The following is a 17,427-nucleotide window of genomic DNA, read 5'->3' as shown; positions in this document are numbered from 1 at the left end:
GAGGGGGCTGACACAGAGGCCGCTCTCAGGTGCCAGCCCCAGGGGATGGGACCTGCCCCTGAGGGAGTCTGAGGCCCCTTGTCACTCACCCAGCCACAGGGCTCCGTCGGTGTCCAGCTGCGTGGCGCCCAGCGGGGAGGAGCCTGTCACAGGAGCTTCATTGCCCACCTGAAGAGAACCTTCCCTCTGGTCCCTGGGGGAAGGGTGGCGCGAGGCCATCAGGGTGGCTCCAGGGGGCCAACTCTGCCATCTCCAGATCCTGACCCCTTTGTTCCTCCCCCCACAACACCACACCCTGGGGACCACCACCAAGTGTCAGTCCTAGGGGCCAGCATGGGGTGGCATTGACCCCGGGAGAGCACCTGATGGCCAAGGGCTGAGGCTTCATGTGGGCCAAGCTTTGTGGGAGGGGATGGCCTGGCTTGGGCCAGGGGGACACATCCCCACCAGTGTCTGGGCAGAACAGGGACCCCCCTTTCAGACGGGGGTCCGCTGGCCATCACTGCTTCTGTGTCCACCTATCCTTCCCTCCTCTCTCACTGGCAGTGACCTCAGTCAGGCTGCCAGCCCTCATCACCGCCCCTGACAAGCTCCTACCCCAGCCACGAGGGGCCAGGCATGCCCCGGTTGGGCAAGTCCAGGCACCACCCGCTGCTATTCTTGGGTCCCCTGGCTCTCTGCTAACCTGTGTGCCCTGACCCGCAACCAGCGGTTGGTGTTGACTGCGACGGTGGAGCGCAGCACCACAGGCTGGGAGCCCAGGTCGTAAGTCAGCTGCAGGTGTCCATCCACGATGGCCAGGGCGATATAGTCGGCCCGCTCCGTGGCCTTGCCACTCCACAGCACCAGCCCCTGCGTGGCCTCCGTGCGCAGACTCAGCTCAAAGTGGTTGCTCTGCAGCGCCTTCTCGCTGGTGGGCAGAGGGCTGGTCAGGCCTCCAGGAGGGTGGTGGGGAGGGGAGGGGAGGTAGGAAGGCGAAGGTCACATCTACAGAGGCCATAAGGGCTCGTGATACCACTGGGTCAGCTGGATGGGCAGATGGTGGACACCACCAGTGGGACAGATGGCCAGAGAGATGGATGAGGGAGATGACGGCCAGACCGTCAGAGAAGCGAGGTGGACACACAAGGACAGCTCGGCAGAGAGGCCACCGGAGAGATGGGAAGACCACGGGCAGATAGCGGGGGCCGGGGCCCACTGCTCACCTGTGAGGGGCCCCGGATTCTGGAGCTTCAGGGCTTAGAAGCAGGAAGAGAGGGAGGCAGGTAAGCGGGAGACAGACAGGCTGTAATGCAGGGCAGGGTAGGACCCGGCAGTAGCCCTCCCCACATCCCCTCCTCAACAGTGGAAGGTGGGAGGAGCAAGCATCCACAAGGACACCCAGGACCCTGGGACATCGGCTCCCCTAGCACGGAGCCCCGGCAGTGACACAAGGGCAGCCACAGGGCTGGTGGGCATGGCTCAGGCCAGGAGCAGAGGGCAAGAGCTGAGGCGCAGATGGCAGGGAATGGGGAGGGACTGAGGAGTCCTGGCTGGGAGAGGCGCCTGGACAGCACACCCCTCTCCACATACGCATGTGCACATACACGGGAACACACGGACTCGTGTGCACACTGGGACACACGTGTGTGTGTGCACACAGACACAGGAGCACATTGTGCTGGTGCCTTGTGCTGAGGGGAGGGGCTGCAGGGGTGGGTGGGCAGATTGGCATTCAGTGCATCCTGGAGAGGGGTGACTCCCCACTTTCAAGCTAGGACGCCGTGCCCAGGCAGCACGAACAGCACCCCCAAAACCCTGTCCTTCTCCACTGGGGATGGGAAGCTCAGCCTGTGCCCTGGGGATGTGCTGACAAGTGGGTGGGGAGCAGAGAATGGGCGTGAGCGTGAAGGTGGCGCTAGGCCCCCAGAGGCTACTTACGCTGGGATCTCATTGGTCAGTTCGCTTGGAAACAAAGAGACAGAGAGGTGAGAAGGAAGGAGGGTGGAGGGGTGGGGGGCAGACTTCGGCTTTCCCTTCGGGCCTCAGAGGCAGGGGAGGTGTGGAGGGGGTCCTGCTCACCCTGCACCGCAGTGCGTGTGTGTGTGCAGGGGCCAGAGAGCGGAGGGCCGAGGGGGCGCCTGGCTCCCTGGGACGCGCTACCTCTCAGTCACGGCATTGAGGTACTCGACGTAGGTCCGTCCATCAAAGGCCAGTGCGTCCAGGTCCCCTGCTGACTTCTCAATCAGGCCTGAGAGACAGCCAGGATGAGCGCCGGCCTCCGGGGCCCCCGTGGTCCAGCCGCAGCCCTGTGGGGGCAGCACTCACCCTTCTCACAGTGCAGCCCTGAGAAGCCCCCAGGACACAGGCACTCATAGGAGGCCCCCCGAGGGAGACAGGAGGCTCCGTTGAGGCAAGGGTGGCCCGCGGCCTGGGTACAAGGGTGGTCTGCAAAGGACGAGACGTCCACTGCCTGCACCACGTGCTCCCGGGTCAGCAGCTGGCGGCCGTTCAGGGCGACCTGGAGGAAGGGGCATGAGAGCCTCTGTCCTGCCAGCCGGGTTCCTTACCCGACGGCCCCCGTCCCAGGACAGAGGACCCCTCTGGACTGGGCCTCTCCTGGAGGCTCCCAGGGCACTGCCCCCACATACCAGCTGGATGGCACCATCGAAGCCAGAGGACACGGCGGCTGCCCGGGCCAGCCTGCTGAAGTCGGGGGCGCCCCCAATGTACAGGGGCTCCTTCAGGTTGAGGATGGTGTGCGGCACCTGGTGGGGTGCACGTGAGGGGCTGTGAGCCCACCCCTTGGGCAGGAACAAGAATGCGAGCCCCGGACCTGTCTGCCGTGATGACCCACCCCTTGCCCTCCCGCCGAGCGGGAGGCAGAGTTAATCACACAGACATGGCGACACGTGGGGCTTAGTGGGGGAAGGAGCTACTCTAGAGGCGGAGGCGGCAGAAGACGGATGAGCAGGATGAGAGGGAGACGGTACCTTGCGGGATTTCTGACATCCGAAGAGCGGGGTGGGGGTTGCAGAGCAAGGGCCAGAGAGCAGTGGGAGCAGAGAGCAGACACAGACAGAGGCAGAGGAAGAGGGAGAGAGAACAGTTCGGTGAGAGCTGGCTGTGGGGCTGGGGCCGCATGCCTCCCTGGGGGAGGAGAGGGGCAGGGAGCAGGCAGGGGGCCCAGGAGACGCTCACTCACCGGGGATTCCCCCAGCACGCGGGGCCCGTCGCCCACCCGCATGGCTCCTTTGCGGCCGTTTCGCTCCAGGGACACCCTGGTCCACACGCCCAGGGCCACGGGCTCCTTGCTCCTGAAGAAGAGGGGAGCCCGGTGAATAGACCATGGGCTCTGCCGGCCTGCCCGTCAGGGCCTGAGGGACATCGCCATGTGCGCCTAGGCTGGTAACCTGCACCCTCCGTGGGCCATACTGACAACTGCTGCCCCCTTGCCCACCTGATGACCGCCGCCCCCTTGCCCAGGTCATAGCGGAACTCCAGGAGGCGGTTGTGCAGCGCCAGGGACACAAAGTCACCCTTGCCGTCTGTCTTCTGCCCGTTGTACAGGAGCAAGCCGCTGGGGCCCCGGGCCAGGAACACCACCTCCAGCTCCATCTTCTCCCTGAGGTGGCAGGAGGTCAGGCAGGGGTCCCTTGATGCTCCCTCTCCCCACGGCTGGCTGCTCCCCTCACCCACCCCTCTGCCCAGCTAACCCTAGGTCCCGCTCAAAGGTATGCAGGCCTTTCAGCTCCAGGTAGGAAAAGCTGTTGAAGTCAGCCAGGAAAGGCTGCATGGCATCGTCCCGCTCCGAGGCTGTGAGGTCAGGAAAGGGGTCACACGGGGTGCTGGGCCCCGACTTCTGGAGCCCCTCACCCCACCGCCCTCCTACCCTAAGTGCCAGTGTCCCCACCTGTTTGGCAGAGGCTGCCGCCCCGGCCCCGGGGGCACTCGCACTGGGCCTCGCCCTGGGGCAGCACATGGCAGGGGGCTGCCCCATGGCAGGGGTTCGGCTGACAAGGGCCCTTCTCTTCCGCACAGGTCGGGCCTGGGGGCAGACGGGATGGGGTTCCAGGAGGCGTGAGCCCCTCACAGACACACAGGTCCCCCCAGTGCCTGGCCCAGGTCCTGTCCTCACCAAAGCGGCCGGGTGGACACTGGCAGTGGAACATGCCGGCCTCCAGGGCCTGGCACGGGGCGCTGCCGAGGCAGGGGCTGGGCACACAGGGGTGGTCTCCGCACTCGCCCACTCGGGAGCTTCGAGTCGCAGAGCCCTGCCAGGCGCTCAGCTCCAGCCTCTGGTTGTTGACGTCCAGCAGGCGGATGCAGCCCCTGAGGCCGACGCTGACAGAGGTCCGCTCAAGCACCCTGCCGCCAAGATGAGGGCCAGGGGTCAGAGGCACCCCCTCTCGCAGCCCACTGTGACATTGCACCCCTCAAGCAGTAAGATCGTGAGTCAGGGCTGCTCCCCAGCCCCACCTGGCCGCTCACAAGACCGACAGTCCCACAGAAATAGGGCAGAAATCAGGAGATGGGCTGGGCTGAAGGTCAGGGCCAGCCCGGCCCCTCCTTAGTGAGCTCACGCAGCCTGGTCCTCAGAATCAGGGTAAAGGGTTGGGGGTGAGGTCACGGTGCCAGCCCTCCTTCCTCCACTTTGTTATCCACAGGGAGCTTAAACCTCTTGGACGCCGCCCCCAAGAGGGGAGCCAGGATCAAGGTTGGGTCTGTGGTCAAGGCCACCCTCCCCTCCCCCCATGCTCACACAGCAGCCTGGTCCTCGGGGACGCCACCCACGAAAAGGTCCGTGTCCAGGTTGAGGCCGTCGGTGCCACTGGGGCTCTGGCCCAGGACAGGGGTCTCGCCGTCCACTGACAGCGTACCCCGTCGCCAGTGCCGAGACAGCTCCAGGCGATGCCACCGGCCAGGCTGCACGGGCACAGAGCTGGTCAGCACCGCAGGCCCAGAACCTGTGTCAAACCTGGAAGGTGGGAGCAGGTGCTCAGGACAGCCGCGCGTGGAGCCAGGCCCACGGCCTGGCCTTGCCCCACCCCACCCCCAACCACCCACCACCCACCTGAGCTGCACGCGGCCCCCCAGCAGTGCCAGTGCCAGGAAGTCCTTGCCCCGGGCGTTGCCGTTGTAGAGCAGCAGCCCCTCGGGCTCCAGGGCCCGAAATTCAAGGGCCAAGCGCAGCGTGTGGTAGGCGCGGAGGGTGGGGAAGGCCAGGAAGGAGCGGCCCCCAAAGGCCGGCCTGGACAGGGGCAGCGCTGCAGGAGACAGGGAGGGGCTGGCCGGTGGAGGGCACGGAGGACCCCACTGCCCTGGCCCTGTGCCCAGCGCCGGACAGGGTGTCCAACCCGACCCTCACCTCAACCTGACCCCTCCCAGGGGCTTGGCCCGCCCCAGTCTGGCCCGCACCTGCCTCCCTGCCCCTCTCCAGCACGGCTGACCTTACCCTCCTCACAGAAGGTGCCCCCTCTGCCTGCCGGGCAGCTGCAGGTGAAGGCTCCACCCGGGCCCTGGTCCTGGCAGGTCCCCCCGTGGAGGCAGGGCTGGGAGTCGCAGGGACTTGGAGGCTTCTGGGTGCCTGGAGGCAGGGGCCGGCGTCCAGGCACACGACTGGGGGCAGTGGTGGGGGGCTGGCGTGTGGTGAGGGGAGCTGTGGTCCTGGCGACAGGCCGGCTTGTGTGACTGGGATACAGGGCCCGAGTGGCTGCAGCTGAAGGAGGTAGGCGGGCCACAGTGGTGGCTCTGGCCGTGGCTGCAGCAGGGGTGGCTCCCGTGAAGAATGCAGGAAACCAGTCTGAGAGCAGGCAAACCATCAGCATCTGCAGGGCGCGGGACACTGGGGCGGGACACTGGGGCGGGACAGGCAAGCCGGAGCAAGCGCTCAGACCAGCCACTCACCGAAGTCCATGAACCGCACGTGTTCCTGCAGAGGACGCCTCACCCCCAGGGACCGGCGCCTGGACACTTGGATCTGCCGGAGCAGGGCCCTGCCCACGTCGGGTGCCCTGAAGGTTGTGGCTGGGGAGGAGGGACCCTGAGCATGGTGGAGCCCGGCTCAGAGTCCCCTCACCTCCCGGGGGCAGGGGGGGCGGCCGGGTGTGGGGGCTCACTGGGGTCAAAGTGCACATCCACAATGGCTCGGACCGAGCTGCCGGGCCCCAAGTCCCGTAGGCGGATGCTTCGGAAGTCCTTCTTAACGTCCGAGTTCCGGAAGAGGTCATCCAGCTGAGGTGGGGAGTGAGTCAGGGCTCCGGGAGGATGCTGGGGGCGGACTGCAGGGCCCCCCGCCCACTGCCTCTCTCGGTCTGTCCCGGGAAAAAGGCCAGTGGCTGGGAAGGGGCTGCACCCCTGCCCATGGCTCCGGACTTACCGCGCTCTCGATGCTCCTGGCGGTCTCCCCAAACAGCTCGGACTTGGGGTCGGCCATCTCCGGCGTGTAGAACAGCTCCTGCCCCTCGACCCCCTCAAGCTCCAGCACACCCTGGAACACCTTGGTGGCTGCGGGGGAGGGGAGAGTGAGGTCCTGCCTGGCACAAGCCTGGCCTCTGGGCCAGCCATGGGCACAGGCCCCAGCAGCAAGCCCCCTGGGGGTGCAGGGCAGGCAGCGGTTAGTCAGATGGTCATGAGGTTAGTGGGGACCCCGGGGCAGGGCTGGCATCAGTTACCAGGCAGACTCCTTGGAGCAGTGCCCCAGGCCGGCTTGCAACAGGAAAAACAGGTTAGCCACAGGGTCCTGGGCACCCACGTGTGTGTGGGGGCCAAGAACACACGGATGCATGCGTAGGCTGAATCCCCAAGACCACACACACACCACGTGTGCTAAAATTGGTAGCCCGTAAACCTCAGGGCCCACCTGCCAGACAGGCCTGTGCCCGGAGGAGAGACGGCACCTCTGGCTGTGTCCGGGCCACGCCTCATGTTCCACGCCAGCCCCCGCCCACCCACTCACCAGGACAGTTGGAGCCCTCTGCGTCCAGTGAGGGTGTCCTGCCATCTGAGCAGCAGCCCACAGGCGAGTTGTAGCAGGAGGCCCTCTCAGCGGGTGGCCCCGGGGTCCCAGCGCCGTCTCCCTCAGGGGGCAGAAGTCCTAGGGAGGTGCGGTCTGAGCCCAGCCCCGGGTGCAGCTCTCCTGGGCCCTGCCCCAGGCCCCTGGGCCCGTGCTCACCTCCTGAGCCAGCCCCACTGGCCTCCAAGTCACCACTCAGCTCCTCGTCGCTGCTCCCATCAGCACTGCCAGATTCACCGAAGGCGGACATGGCAAGGCTGGCTGCTGCGGGGGGCGGCGTGGGAGGCAGGGTCGGCACAGGCCTTGTGGTGGTCCTTGGGATGCTGGCGGTGGTCCAAGGTTGTGATGAGGGTCGCGAGGCGGGCTGGCTGAGGTGGCTACCGCTGGGAGCCAGGGGGAGGGCACTGGCGGGGGGCAGCAGTGCCTTGCTCAGGTCAAGCCATGAGGCGGCCACAGAGGCGGATGTTGGACGGGGGCCAGAAGCAATGCCTTCTGCAAGGAGAGGGGAGTCCAGGTGGCAGGGCCGGTGGTCAGAGCAGGGTCTGGTCTTCCTGGTCAGTCAGGGGCAGCGGAGTGGGTAGGACCTCACCCTGGCAGGGGCCGAGGCTCTGGACAGAGATGTCCAAGCCCTGACGGCAGGCGATGGTCCTCAGCTGGCACTCGTTGCCATAGGTGACTCCATCTGACCCACAGACCTGAGGCACAGGGCAAGGATGCTGGGGCAGGCTCCTCCCACCCCTGCCGCCCTCCACACTCCCTGTCCCTCACCTTGGTAGCGTTGGCCCCCAGACAGGTGGGTGTTGGGCACACGCAGTGGGCGGAGCCAGCCTCCTCCACACAGGATGCCCCGAACTCGCACGGCATCTCAGCACAGGTCTTGGGTGCCGAAGGGTCTGGGGCACAGACATGGGAGACCCTGCTGGTTCAGGAGACACCCCTAGGACAGCCCCGCCCCTAGCACAGGGAGCCCGGGCAGTGCCAGGTCTGGCCCTCACCTGTTTCACAGCCAGCAGGGCCCAGGGCATGGCCATCTGGACACTGCCCGCACTTGGGTCCAGCCACTCCAGGCTTACAGGAGCACAGCCCGGTCATCTGCTCGCAGTCATCCCGCACGGCGCCCTGGGGGTCACAGCTGCAGGCTGGGAGGCAGGGGGAGGGAGCAGAGATCTGTGCCTGGCCTCCCCAGGGACCTGAGCAGGTGGGACGAGGGACACAGGGACAGGGTGGAGAGGCAGGAGTGCTCAGCTGGAGCTCAACCGTGGGCCCTGTCACTTACGGGTACAGCCGCTCCGGCCGTCGGTAACGATACCACGGAAGTTCCAAAAGCCAGGCTCACAGCGGTCACACTTGAGGCCCCCCACGCCTGGGCGGCAGGAGCACTGGCCTGTGGCTGGGTCACAGGTGCCGCTGTAGGAGCCGTGTGGGTTGCACTGGCACGAGCCTGCAAGACAGGGTCACTGCAGTCGCATGGCTCTGCCTGGCTGTGGGTCAGGGCTGGGCTCGGGTACTCACTGGGGCAGCCAGCCAGGCCCACACCCCGGGCAGCAGTGATGTTGTCCTGGCAGCAGCCATAGGGGGCCTGAGCGCAGTGCAGGGGAACTGCAGGTGGCCGCGGGGCCAAGGTGGGGCCTGCAGGGAAGGGCGGAGATTTAGATGACACACAGGGCTGGATGCCCACCCTGGGTGCAGCCACTCTGCCTCAGCGCCCCCTGCCAGCCATCACCACTCAGTTCTCCTGATGCCAAGTCCCACCAGGGCCTGTAGGTCTACGGCTCGGGTCACAGGTGAGAAACCCAACCACACACGGGAACATGTCTTTACACAAAGGACCGGCAGCAACACATGAGACACGCACAGACGGTGGACATGAAGCCCTGTGCACACACACACAATCGGAGCCACAAACTCGGATCAGCGTGCCTCTGCAAACTGGCATGTGCTCACGTTCACCATGACCCTCCACACGCACACACACAGGAGCACTTGTGCCCAAAGACATGGTCGACGGGATGTGTCAGTTAGTCACCGTCAGCCCCATCCCACCAGAGGAAGCACCTAGAGGGTGGGCCTCGCTGACATCTCCCTGCACGCGTGCTGACTGGCAGGCACACCTGTCCGTACGCTGCAGCTGCATATGGGCATGCACCAACACTGCACACCTAAAGCACATTACTGGTGTTCACACACACCCACCACGGCACACACGGAACAACCTCGAAAAAGGCACGTGCCCCCCACACCTCCCATCTGTGTGCACGTGCACCTCTGAACATGCACCTGTGGACCCGCACAGCCAGACTGCCCTGCACCCCACTCACTGCGGCAGGCTCCCTGGGCCACGACGTACAGTTCTTGCCTTGAGTCACACCTGGCCTTCTTCAGCTCACACTCGGTGCCGTAGGTAACCCCGTCTGAGCCGCAGACCTGGAGAAGGGCATCAGCGTGATGGCTGTGGCCCTGCCGGCGCCACCTGTTCAGAGACAGGGGAGTGCGGGGGGTGGGGGGGGGCCTCACCGGGCTCCTTAGGACACCCTGGCAGCTGAAGTCGCAGACGCATGGCCCATCCTCAGAGTCTTCGTCCCAGATGCCGCCTCGCTGCCGGCACAGCTCCTGCTCACACTCGCCGTCTTCCCCAGAGCCGGAGCCTCCTGAGCCGCACTCAGCTGCGGGTGGGGGAGGCCGGGTCAGCCCAGGGTCCTGGTCGAGGGTGGGGCCCTGCAGCCCCACGCCAGTTGCCCCCAGCCTACCCTGCTCGCACGGCCCCCCCCGGGCCTCCTCAATCTGCCTCTGCTGCTGGCAGGCAGCCTCGCGTAGCTCACAGGCACTGCGGTAGGTCACCCCATCGCTGCCGCACACGGGGCCAGGTGGAGGGTGCTCACACCGCGGGCACACACACTGTCCTGCCAAGCACACGGCCCCAAAGGCGCATACGGACTCTCCACAGGTCTCTGCAGAGGGTGGAGCCAAGCAGGGGTCAGCCAATACCAGCGGGAGGGTGCATGGGACCACAGCCCGCTGGGCACCCCCAGCCCCACTCACGGCAATGTCCGGCCGAGGCCACGTGCAGGCTGATCTGGTGTGTGCAGGCGTGGACATGCAGTTCACACTCACTGGCGTAAGTGTGCCCGTCAGAGCCACACACAGGCTGGGCTGAGGCCACACATTCAGAGGGGCACACGCAGCGCCCGGTCTCAGCCTCGCACAGGGCTCCAAAGCGGCACTGCCCGCAGCGGTCTGGGGAGAAGCCTCCATCACTATGATGGCCAGGACAGCCTCCCCCCAGCAAGATCTGTTTGTCCGTCACTGACCACAGGGTCCTCGACGAGCCACCCGGATCTCCTGTCCAAGGGCACAGGCGGTAGCCTCCAGCTCGCACGCACTGCCGTAGGTGACGCCGTCACTGCCACACACAGGATCATAGAGGCCGGAACACGTCTGCTGACACACACACTCGGCTTCCCCATTCTTCACGGCACACGTCGCCCCAAATGGGCACTGCACCCCGAGGCATGGGGACGGGGGCTGGTCTGGGGAGAACATGGGTACTCAGCGGGGTCCCCACCTGCTCTCCTGGGCAGTGCACAAAGCCCCTAGCCCCACGCAGCAGGCCCTCTCCCAGGGTGGGGATGGTGGAGGAGGAGTGGACCAGGAGAAGGGGTGGATGCACAGGACACAGCAGAGAAAGGGACAGACACAGGACAGACATGGACAGGGACACAGACCCAGGCGGCCCCAGGCCCCTGCACGAGTGTGGGGCGGGACTGCCCTCAAAATGTAGGAGCCCCCAGAATGACCTCGGTGGGTTCTGGGAGGGCCAGTTTACCCAGCCCACCTGGGCACTGAACCTTGACCACCAGTAGCCCCGGGACATCCATGCATATTGGGGGAGGTAGGGGCTCTCTCTCTCTCTCTCTCTGCAACCCAGAGCCACACCCAGGGCCACACGGGGGAGGAGGTGTCTGTCCACTTGCTCTGAGGACCACAAGGCCAGGCAGCAGCGAGCCACCCCCCCTGCCGCGCGGGGGGCAGACCTCGGGCTGCGGGCTCCTGGTGGCAGGCGCGGAACCGCGCGGAACCTCATCCTGACAGCAGGTCAGGCTGGAAGACACAAGAGGTGGAGCCAAGAGGGAAGGGGGCGGAGAGGAGAGGAGACAGACGCAGAGAGAAAGGCCAGAAAGATGGACAGACCGACCGAAGGGGACGGAGTGAGGAGGGCAGAGCTCCAGCCCACGCAGGACACACCATCTCTGGCCTCTCCAAGCCCAACTGAGACGCTGTGTCCACAGGGGCTGCGTGTGTCCTGAGTGTGGGGCGCAGAGGACTTGAGGGCTGTTGGGCAGGACGGCCACATGCAGGTACGAGGGAGCCTGCACATGTGAGCCCCTGCCTCCTCCCCTCACCCCCCCCAAGGTGCTACAGGCACGTTCCTGGCAGATTGCACCCCCCCCAGAGCCCGGTGACAGCCATCAGCCCTGCCGGGCCTCCCCAGAGTGGCCGGCACTGGCCCACAACCCAGGAGAAGCATGACTTGGATGGAGATGGCACGTGATGACCGGTGCAGGACAGGACCAGCCTGCCTCGGACGCCGCCCACGGTGCTCACCACACGGGCCCTGGTGCTTGGCAGGGATGCTGCGCTGCTGCTGACACTCGGCCTGCTGGCGCCAACAGTCGTTGTCATACGTGTGCCCATCGTGGGCGCACACAGGTCTGTAGGCCCCATCACAGATGACACGGTCGCAGGAACAGCGGGGGCGGCCTCGGCGGGACAGGCACACAGCACTGAACCTGCACGTCTCTGGGCACTGGTCTGGGGGGCAAAGAGATCAGAGGGGCCGGCGTACCATGCCAGCCCCCACCTTGGGATGTGCAGGGGATCCGTGGGGACCCGTGAGGTGTGTAGAGGAGGTGGGGACAGACAGGGCTGAGCCATGCCGAGTGCCAGGGTGCCCTCCCCCTGGGAGCTGCCCACCTCGAGGCAGGCACTGGCCAGAGCGCACTTTCTGGAGGAGGAGGCCTCGTGTAGCCCCTGTTCGGCCCATGACGCAGTCGTTATCGTAGGTGACCCCATCGTCCCCACACACAGGTGCCTGCCGGGAAGGGCAGCTCTCTGGCCGCAGCAGCATCTCTGGGTGCCGTGTACGTGGGTTCACACGGCAGACTCGGCTCAGGTCGTTGAGGGCGCCCTGGCAGGGGTCTGGGGGCAGGAAGGCGAAGGTCAGGGCCCTGCCGCTGGGGGTACCCACTGAGGTCACATTACGTGTGCAGGCGCCACTCACCGCAGGGGCCATCGAACTTCTTGAAGACGTTCTCCTGACGGGCGCAGGCGTGGCGCAAGAGCTGGCACTCACTGGGGTAGTCAGTGCCATCGCTGCCGCACACCGGGCTCTCGGGGGCCCCCAGGCATGTGGCAGGGCACAGGCATGTGGCCGTCAGCCCATCTGAGGAGCGTGCGCAGGTGCTGCCGAAGCTGCAGGTTATATTAGAGCAAGGGTCCCGCATCCCTGTGGGAGGGGCAGGGTGGGGTCACACTGGCCGTGCTGCCACAAACCCCCTCACCGCAGGCCCCGCCCCACCCCACACTCACCACAGGGCCCCCGGCGCAGCAGGCGGATGCGCCTTTGCTGGCTGCACTGCGCCCGCTGCAGCTCACACTCGTTGCTGTATGTGGAAGCATCCGAGCCGCACACCGGTGCCACCACGTTAGGGCAGGTGCTCTTCTTGCACACACAGGAGGCTCGGCCCGGACCTTCTGCACTAGGCTCGCACACGGCGCCGAAGCCACACAGCATTCCTCGGCACGCTAGAGGTGGAGCGGAAGACAGGACCCCCAGGCCACGGTCATTACTCGCAGCATCCAACAGCCTCATGCCTGCCTGTGGGTCACACTGGCTGTGTGCGAGACCTTGCACGGACAGTCGCACATGCACATGTGTGTCCACCCATGTTCGTGCTGACTCACAGGAGCACGTGTGTACCCGCTGGGGCCAGGCCTGATGCCTTCCCCCTCTCAAAATGCCCCAGCGCATCGCAGGGCTCCCTCACCAGAACCTTCTCTAACCTCACCCCTGGCCTTGCAACTGTGGAGGGGCATTGCATCTGCTCCTGACCCACTCCCCACACAGGGGCAGACAAACAGCCCCCAGGCACAGGGAACCAGGGGCCTCTCCCCACATTAGAATCAAAGCCCCTCGTGTGACTGTGACCTACCCCTCAGGGCCCAGGCCCCCTCTGCCCCTGCTTGGGAGCTGCTCCAGTGTCCACACCCACACCTGGCCCCTGCCTCCTCCCCAGGACCAGCTCCCCTGACTGTCAGGGATGGCCTGAGGTCACACGGCTGCAGGGAGTGGCCTCTGAGGCTAGGTCACATGCTCCACCTTCAGCAGACACCCCTGCCCTGCCTGCCTGCAGACTCCCCCTTTCTTCTCACTCTCCCCGCCTGCTTGCCTGCTTCTCTGCAGCCCCCTCTCTCCTCAGGCCTGTCCCCACCCACATGGGCCCTTCTGTGCCCACTCCCTACCTTCCATGCTCCCCACAGCCAGCCCTCCTCAGGTCCAGCTTTGCTGCGGCTCTGCCACCACCCACCCAGCCCTCTCAGGCCTCCCAGCTGCAAGCTGACCAGGGCGTTTCTCCCTGGAGCCCCTGGGTGTCCCCACCCTCATCTCTTGCCACCTCTCCTCCTGAGCAACTCCCCTCTGCCCCGAGGTTCTGCTGCCCCACCTCCCGCTGAGCATGGCTTCTTCCAGGACCCTAGAGCGACAGCCCCTCCTGAGCTCAGCCTTGGGGCAGGGGCAGGCTGACTCCTCAGGACCCCCACCTGGGACCTCACACCCATAGGCGGGGCAGGGCCATTATGGGGTGCAGCTGTCTGGACCTGATGAAAGTTTCATTGGGTCCAATTATCATTAATAAGTTATGGGGGCAGCCCCACCCCCGGCCCCCGCTGCCAGCTCCCAGCAGGCTGAGGAAGTGGGGCAGGAGGAAGCACACTCCATTCCAAGGTGGGGTGGAGGGGGGCCGCTGCACAGGGAGCTGGAGTCAGCTGTCACCGCAGCGATGGCCCACCCCAGGCTCCTCTTGTCTGTCTGTCTGGGGGGGGGGGTCCCTGCCCCCATCCCCCACAGGCTGAGTGAACAGGGGCTAGAGGCCAGGGTGGGGCCAGCATGGATGCCCCAGCCTGAAGCCCCTGCAACCCACCTGTGCTCCTCTCCCACCACCATACCCTGGGCCACCTCCATCAGATCCGGGAGCCCAGCTGTCCCCAGCTGCATTCGCCACCAGGTGACTGTGGGCACGCTATGACCCCGCCACACCTCAGTATCTCCTTCTGTGAATAGGGACGGTGGAACTTACCTCCCAGGGCTGCCGTGAGGCTAACTGGGCCAAAGCCGCCAAGCCCTGGAGAGGCCCAGCACACACTCTGTGGGGGGATGGCCACCATGACCAGAGCAGTAAGAGCTGCCAGCACCCCAGCCACCCTGGCCACACACCTAACTCTCTTCTCACTCTCCCTTTCCTTCCAGCATCGTCTCTCCCTGAAGCACTCACGTCCCTCTCGCCTTTAACGCTCTCTTGCCCACGGCCCCAGAGACCCTTGGGCCAAATCCACAGGCACTTCCTGCATCTGGCTGGCTCCTCTACTTGACGTCACCTGGACCTGTTGATCAAGGTCTCCCCAGAGTCCTGACCCCATGGCTGAGACCCTCACTGCCCCTCAAGCTCCTCGGCCAGCTGCTCCGTGTGGTGCCTGTGCTCCAGCCTCTCTCCCTCTGGTCACCTCGGTCCAGCCAGACGCCACCCGAAGTCCCAGTCTCTTGGCCAGGGCTGCTTACTCCTGCCTGACCAGTAGGTTCCTCACCCGCCACAACTTGCACCCTCCCTTCAGAGCCCAGGGTTCTGTTCTGTTCCTTCAAGACAGAGATCAGGGAAGGAAGGTGATGATGATGGTGGCAGCTAACCTGTGATGAGCAAGGCTGGGGCTCTAGGTCAGGTTCACGGAGGATGGACTGGAAGGTGAAGGACTGGGGGCCGGAGACCAGACATATCTCAGGGACTAGCTCCTAGACGGAGGTGGTGAGGGCAGCAGGGGCCAGGGCCCCCGAGGAGGGGCACGGAGCTGAGGCCGCAGCACTGACTCCCAAGTCAGATGGGCAGGTCCAGGTCCCAGCCCCTCCGCTACCCAGCACTTTGAGAAGCCCACTTCCCTCTCAGAGGGCAGCTCCTGAGGGGCTGAAGTGGGGCCAGATGTCCGGCTTCAGGACAGGTGCTGCACTTGATGATACAATCTGGGCAAAGCCGAGGGTGGGGCACGTGGTGTTGGTCCCCTCTCAGCCCCAGGCCCCGCATCTGTTAGGTTGGATGAGAGTGGCCCTGTGCACCCCCACATCTGCTCCCCTGAGGGGCAAGGGGATTGGAGACGCCTGAGATGACCTTCCAGACTGAAACTACGCGCACAGACAAGTGTGATGGCACACGCACACATGCACATGTATGCAGGCACAGCTCATTGTGCAAGTAACAGCTCGCCGTGTGGGTGTCAGGCCACGCAGGCCACACCTGTATTAGCCCCGGATCGTTACACAAGCTGCCCCTCGTCGCTGCACATGAAGCACCCAGACACTTAGAGACCCTTGGCCTTGAAGGCTCACCTCGGGGCTCTGCCACACCTGCCCAGCTGGGCCTCCTGCAGGAGCCACACTCCTCACTTACCCAAGTCCCCCCTCTCCATGTGCAATGCTGGAGGCGTTGGTGGCTTTTTATAGCCTCCGGTTGGAGCGGGTATATTTAACTCTCTTCCCAGACTTGGGGAGGTTGGAGCATGGAGCGGGTCCCCTGAGCCCCGCCTACAGCCACAAAAGTGAAGTGTGTCCCTGAGAGGGGTGACGATGGTCACGGGGTGCTGCTGTCCCCAAATGGGCAATGGGATCAGAGTGCAGGTGTGGGGTCCACGTGGAAGTCTGTGGGGGAGGGCCAGGGTGTGTAACAGAGAAGACACACCAGGCTCTGGGCTTTAGGAGAGGAGGCCAAGGACGCTGGGGGAAGAGGCGGGTCTTTAAATCCAACCTGCTCCAGGCCTCTTGCCCACAGCCTGTGACAGACTCAGTCCTGGGCCCCAAACCCCAGTCCAGCACAGACCTGCCCACCCCCCACCCCGACGGCCCATCCCATGTAGGGACAGCACTCTGTGTGTGTGCCTCCGTGGACCTGGGCAGGTGCCTGCCCAGCAGGGGACCCAGGTTCCAAAAGCAAAGCCCAGGAGAGCACCTCCCTCTCCCAAGAAGACCCCGGGCCGCCCCCTTCTCTTGCCAGCCCACAACACCAAGAGCTTCCTCTCTTCCCCTCGTATTAGCTTAATCACCACAAGCCACACACCAGCAGAGCCCCCCAGGGAGGCCAGGCCCCAGCCCACAAAGCAGGTCAAGATGGCCAGCCCCAGCCTGCTTGGTCCCAGTGACAGGCCCGCCAATCCCTCCTCAAACAGCTGTCGATGGTCCTGCTGAGGCCCTTCCCCAGGGCCCTGGTCTCTGCATCCTTCTGCACACAGTGCCTGACTCATTTCTCAGCCTTTGGGCTCCAGGACTAAGCCCCAGTTTTGTGGCCAAGATGCAGCCAGGCCCAGGGACTTTGGGCCCCACGTTCCCTTTGCTCTCCACCACTGTGGACGCCCTAGGAAGGACCCAGGTTCCCTCATCCAGCCTCCTCCTCCTCCTCCAGACACACCTAACACATCTGATATGCACGCCCAATTATAGCCCCTAACCCCCAGGAGTGCCACTGCTCCTCCAGGCACGGGTTCCCAAACTCAGTCTGTCACCGAGCCCCTACTCACCATCCGGAGGCGTCGGGGGCACTGGCGTGAAGTGGGTTCCAGGTTTGTCTGGAAAAAAACAAATCTCATGTTAGGTCCCTCTGAGCCAGTCCTCCCATAGCCTGTCCTTCTGTCCGGCCTCTGTCCCCCCTGCCTGCACACATCCCTTCCCTGGCCCCATTCTGAGCCCTGAAGACAGACTGAGGCTAGGGGTGGGCAAAGGCAGAAGCCTTGGCTTTTCTCTGTCCCTCCAGCTATACCATCATGCCCTGACACTTGTCAGGTGAGGCCCAGCGGCAGGCATATGGGCAGCCATCTAGGCCCTAGACGAGGCCCAGACTGACAAAGCCCCCATTCCCAGTGCTGCCAGATGCCCCCTAACCCTCACTCCCAAGGAAGGTTGTCTCTGAAGCTCAAGATGAGGGTCAGCCCTCTCCCCTGCGCCCGCCCCCTGCCCCAGCTGCCAGCTGCACGAGGATAAGCTTCGAGGGGCCCATAGGGGTCCGGGCATCCAGAGATAACCCATGGTGCCCTCCAAAGATGCAGTGGCCCATCATAGCTGCCGGTTTCTCTGTGACCCTGCCTGTCCCCTCATATTTGGTGGCTGAGGCGGGGGACCTCAGCCA

The 17,427-nt window shown here is 65.0% G+C and overlaps 1 protein-coding gene across 17 annotated transcripts in view; it reads right to left on the bottom strand.

Moving 5' to 3' along the window:
• AGRN (agrin) overlaps window positions 1-17,427 on the bottom strand; it is a 32,230-nt gene that overhangs the window by 1,572 nt on the left and 13,231 nt on the right. For 2 of the 17 annotated variants that reach the window (XM_021095178.2, XM_084962471.1), the window contains 35 exons: window positions 16,823-16,870; window positions 12,581-12,796; window positions 12,273-12,497; window positions 11,966-12,190; window positions 11,597-11,803; window positions 10,303-10,521; window positions 10,034-10,228; window positions 9,742-9,942; window positions 9,509-9,657; window positions 9,313-9,418; window positions 8,507-8,623; window positions 8,271-8,435; window positions 7,990-8,133; window positions 7,763-7,887; window positions 7,584-7,689; window positions 7,154-7,486; window positions 6,938-7,075; window positions 6,359-6,486; window positions 6,099-6,213; window positions 5,887-6,006; window positions 5,435-5,782; window positions 5,054-5,246; window positions 4,742-4,957; window positions 4,118-4,347; window positions 3,893-4,027; window positions 3,696-3,795; window positions 3,440-3,604; window positions 3,185-3,296; window positions 2,631-2,747; window positions 2,308-2,500; window positions 2,143-2,230; window positions 1,921-1,944; window positions 1,206-1,238; window positions 686-910; window positions 90-193 (listed from right to left, as the gene is read on the bottom strand). In XM_021095178.2, the coding sequence (XP_020950837.1) occupies window positions 90-193; window positions 686-910; window positions 1,206-1,238; window positions 1,921-1,944; window positions 2,143-2,230; window positions 2,308-2,500; window positions 2,631-2,747; window positions 3,185-3,296; window positions 3,440-3,604; window positions 3,696-3,795; window positions 3,893-4,027; window positions 4,118-4,347; window positions 4,742-4,957; window positions 5,054-5,246; window positions 5,435-5,782; window positions 5,887-6,006; window positions 6,099-6,213; window positions 6,359-6,486; window positions 6,938-7,075; window positions 7,154-7,486; window positions 7,584-7,689; window positions 7,763-7,887; window positions 7,990-8,133; window positions 8,271-8,435; window positions 8,507-8,623; window positions 9,313-9,418; window positions 9,509-9,657; window positions 9,742-9,942; window positions 10,034-10,228; window positions 10,303-10,521; window positions 11,597-11,803; window positions 11,966-12,190; window positions 12,273-12,497; window positions 12,581-12,796; window positions 16,823-16,870 (5,565 nt within the window). Of the gene's footprint in view, window positions 1-89; window positions 194-685; window positions 911-1,205; window positions 1,239-1,920; window positions 1,945-2,142; window positions 2,231-2,307; window positions 2,501-2,630; window positions 2,985-3,184; window positions 3,297-3,439; window positions 3,605-3,695; window positions 3,796-3,892; window positions 4,028-4,117; window positions 4,348-4,741; window positions 4,958-5,053; window positions 5,247-5,434; window positions 5,783-5,886; window positions 6,007-6,098; window positions 6,214-6,358; window positions 6,487-6,937; window positions 7,076-7,153; window positions 7,487-7,583; window positions 7,690-7,762; window positions 7,888-7,989; window positions 8,134-8,270; window positions 8,436-8,506; window positions 8,624-9,312; window positions 9,419-9,508; window positions 9,658-9,741; window positions 9,943-10,033; window positions 10,229-10,302; window positions 10,522-11,596; window positions 11,804-11,965; window positions 12,191-12,272; window positions 12,498-12,580; window positions 12,797-16,822; window positions 16,871-17,427 lie in introns of all 17 variants that reach the window. The other 15 variants (XM_084962465.1, XM_084962472.1, XM_084962466.1 and 12 more) reach the window with 8 other exon arrangements.

Source organism: Sus scrofa, chromosome 6 (assembly GCF_054392235.1).
Source record: "Sus scrofa isolate SSC_HxYL_T2T_F1_AM1 chromosome 6, Sscrofa_HxYL_maternal_Yorkshire_Landrace_v2.0, whole genome shotgun sequence".
Classification (NCBI taxonomy): domain Eukaryota; kingdom Metazoa; phylum Chordata; class Mammalia; order Artiodactyla; family Suidae; genus Sus; species Sus scrofa.
This window is presented reverse-complemented; position numbering and strand designations above follow the sequence as displayed.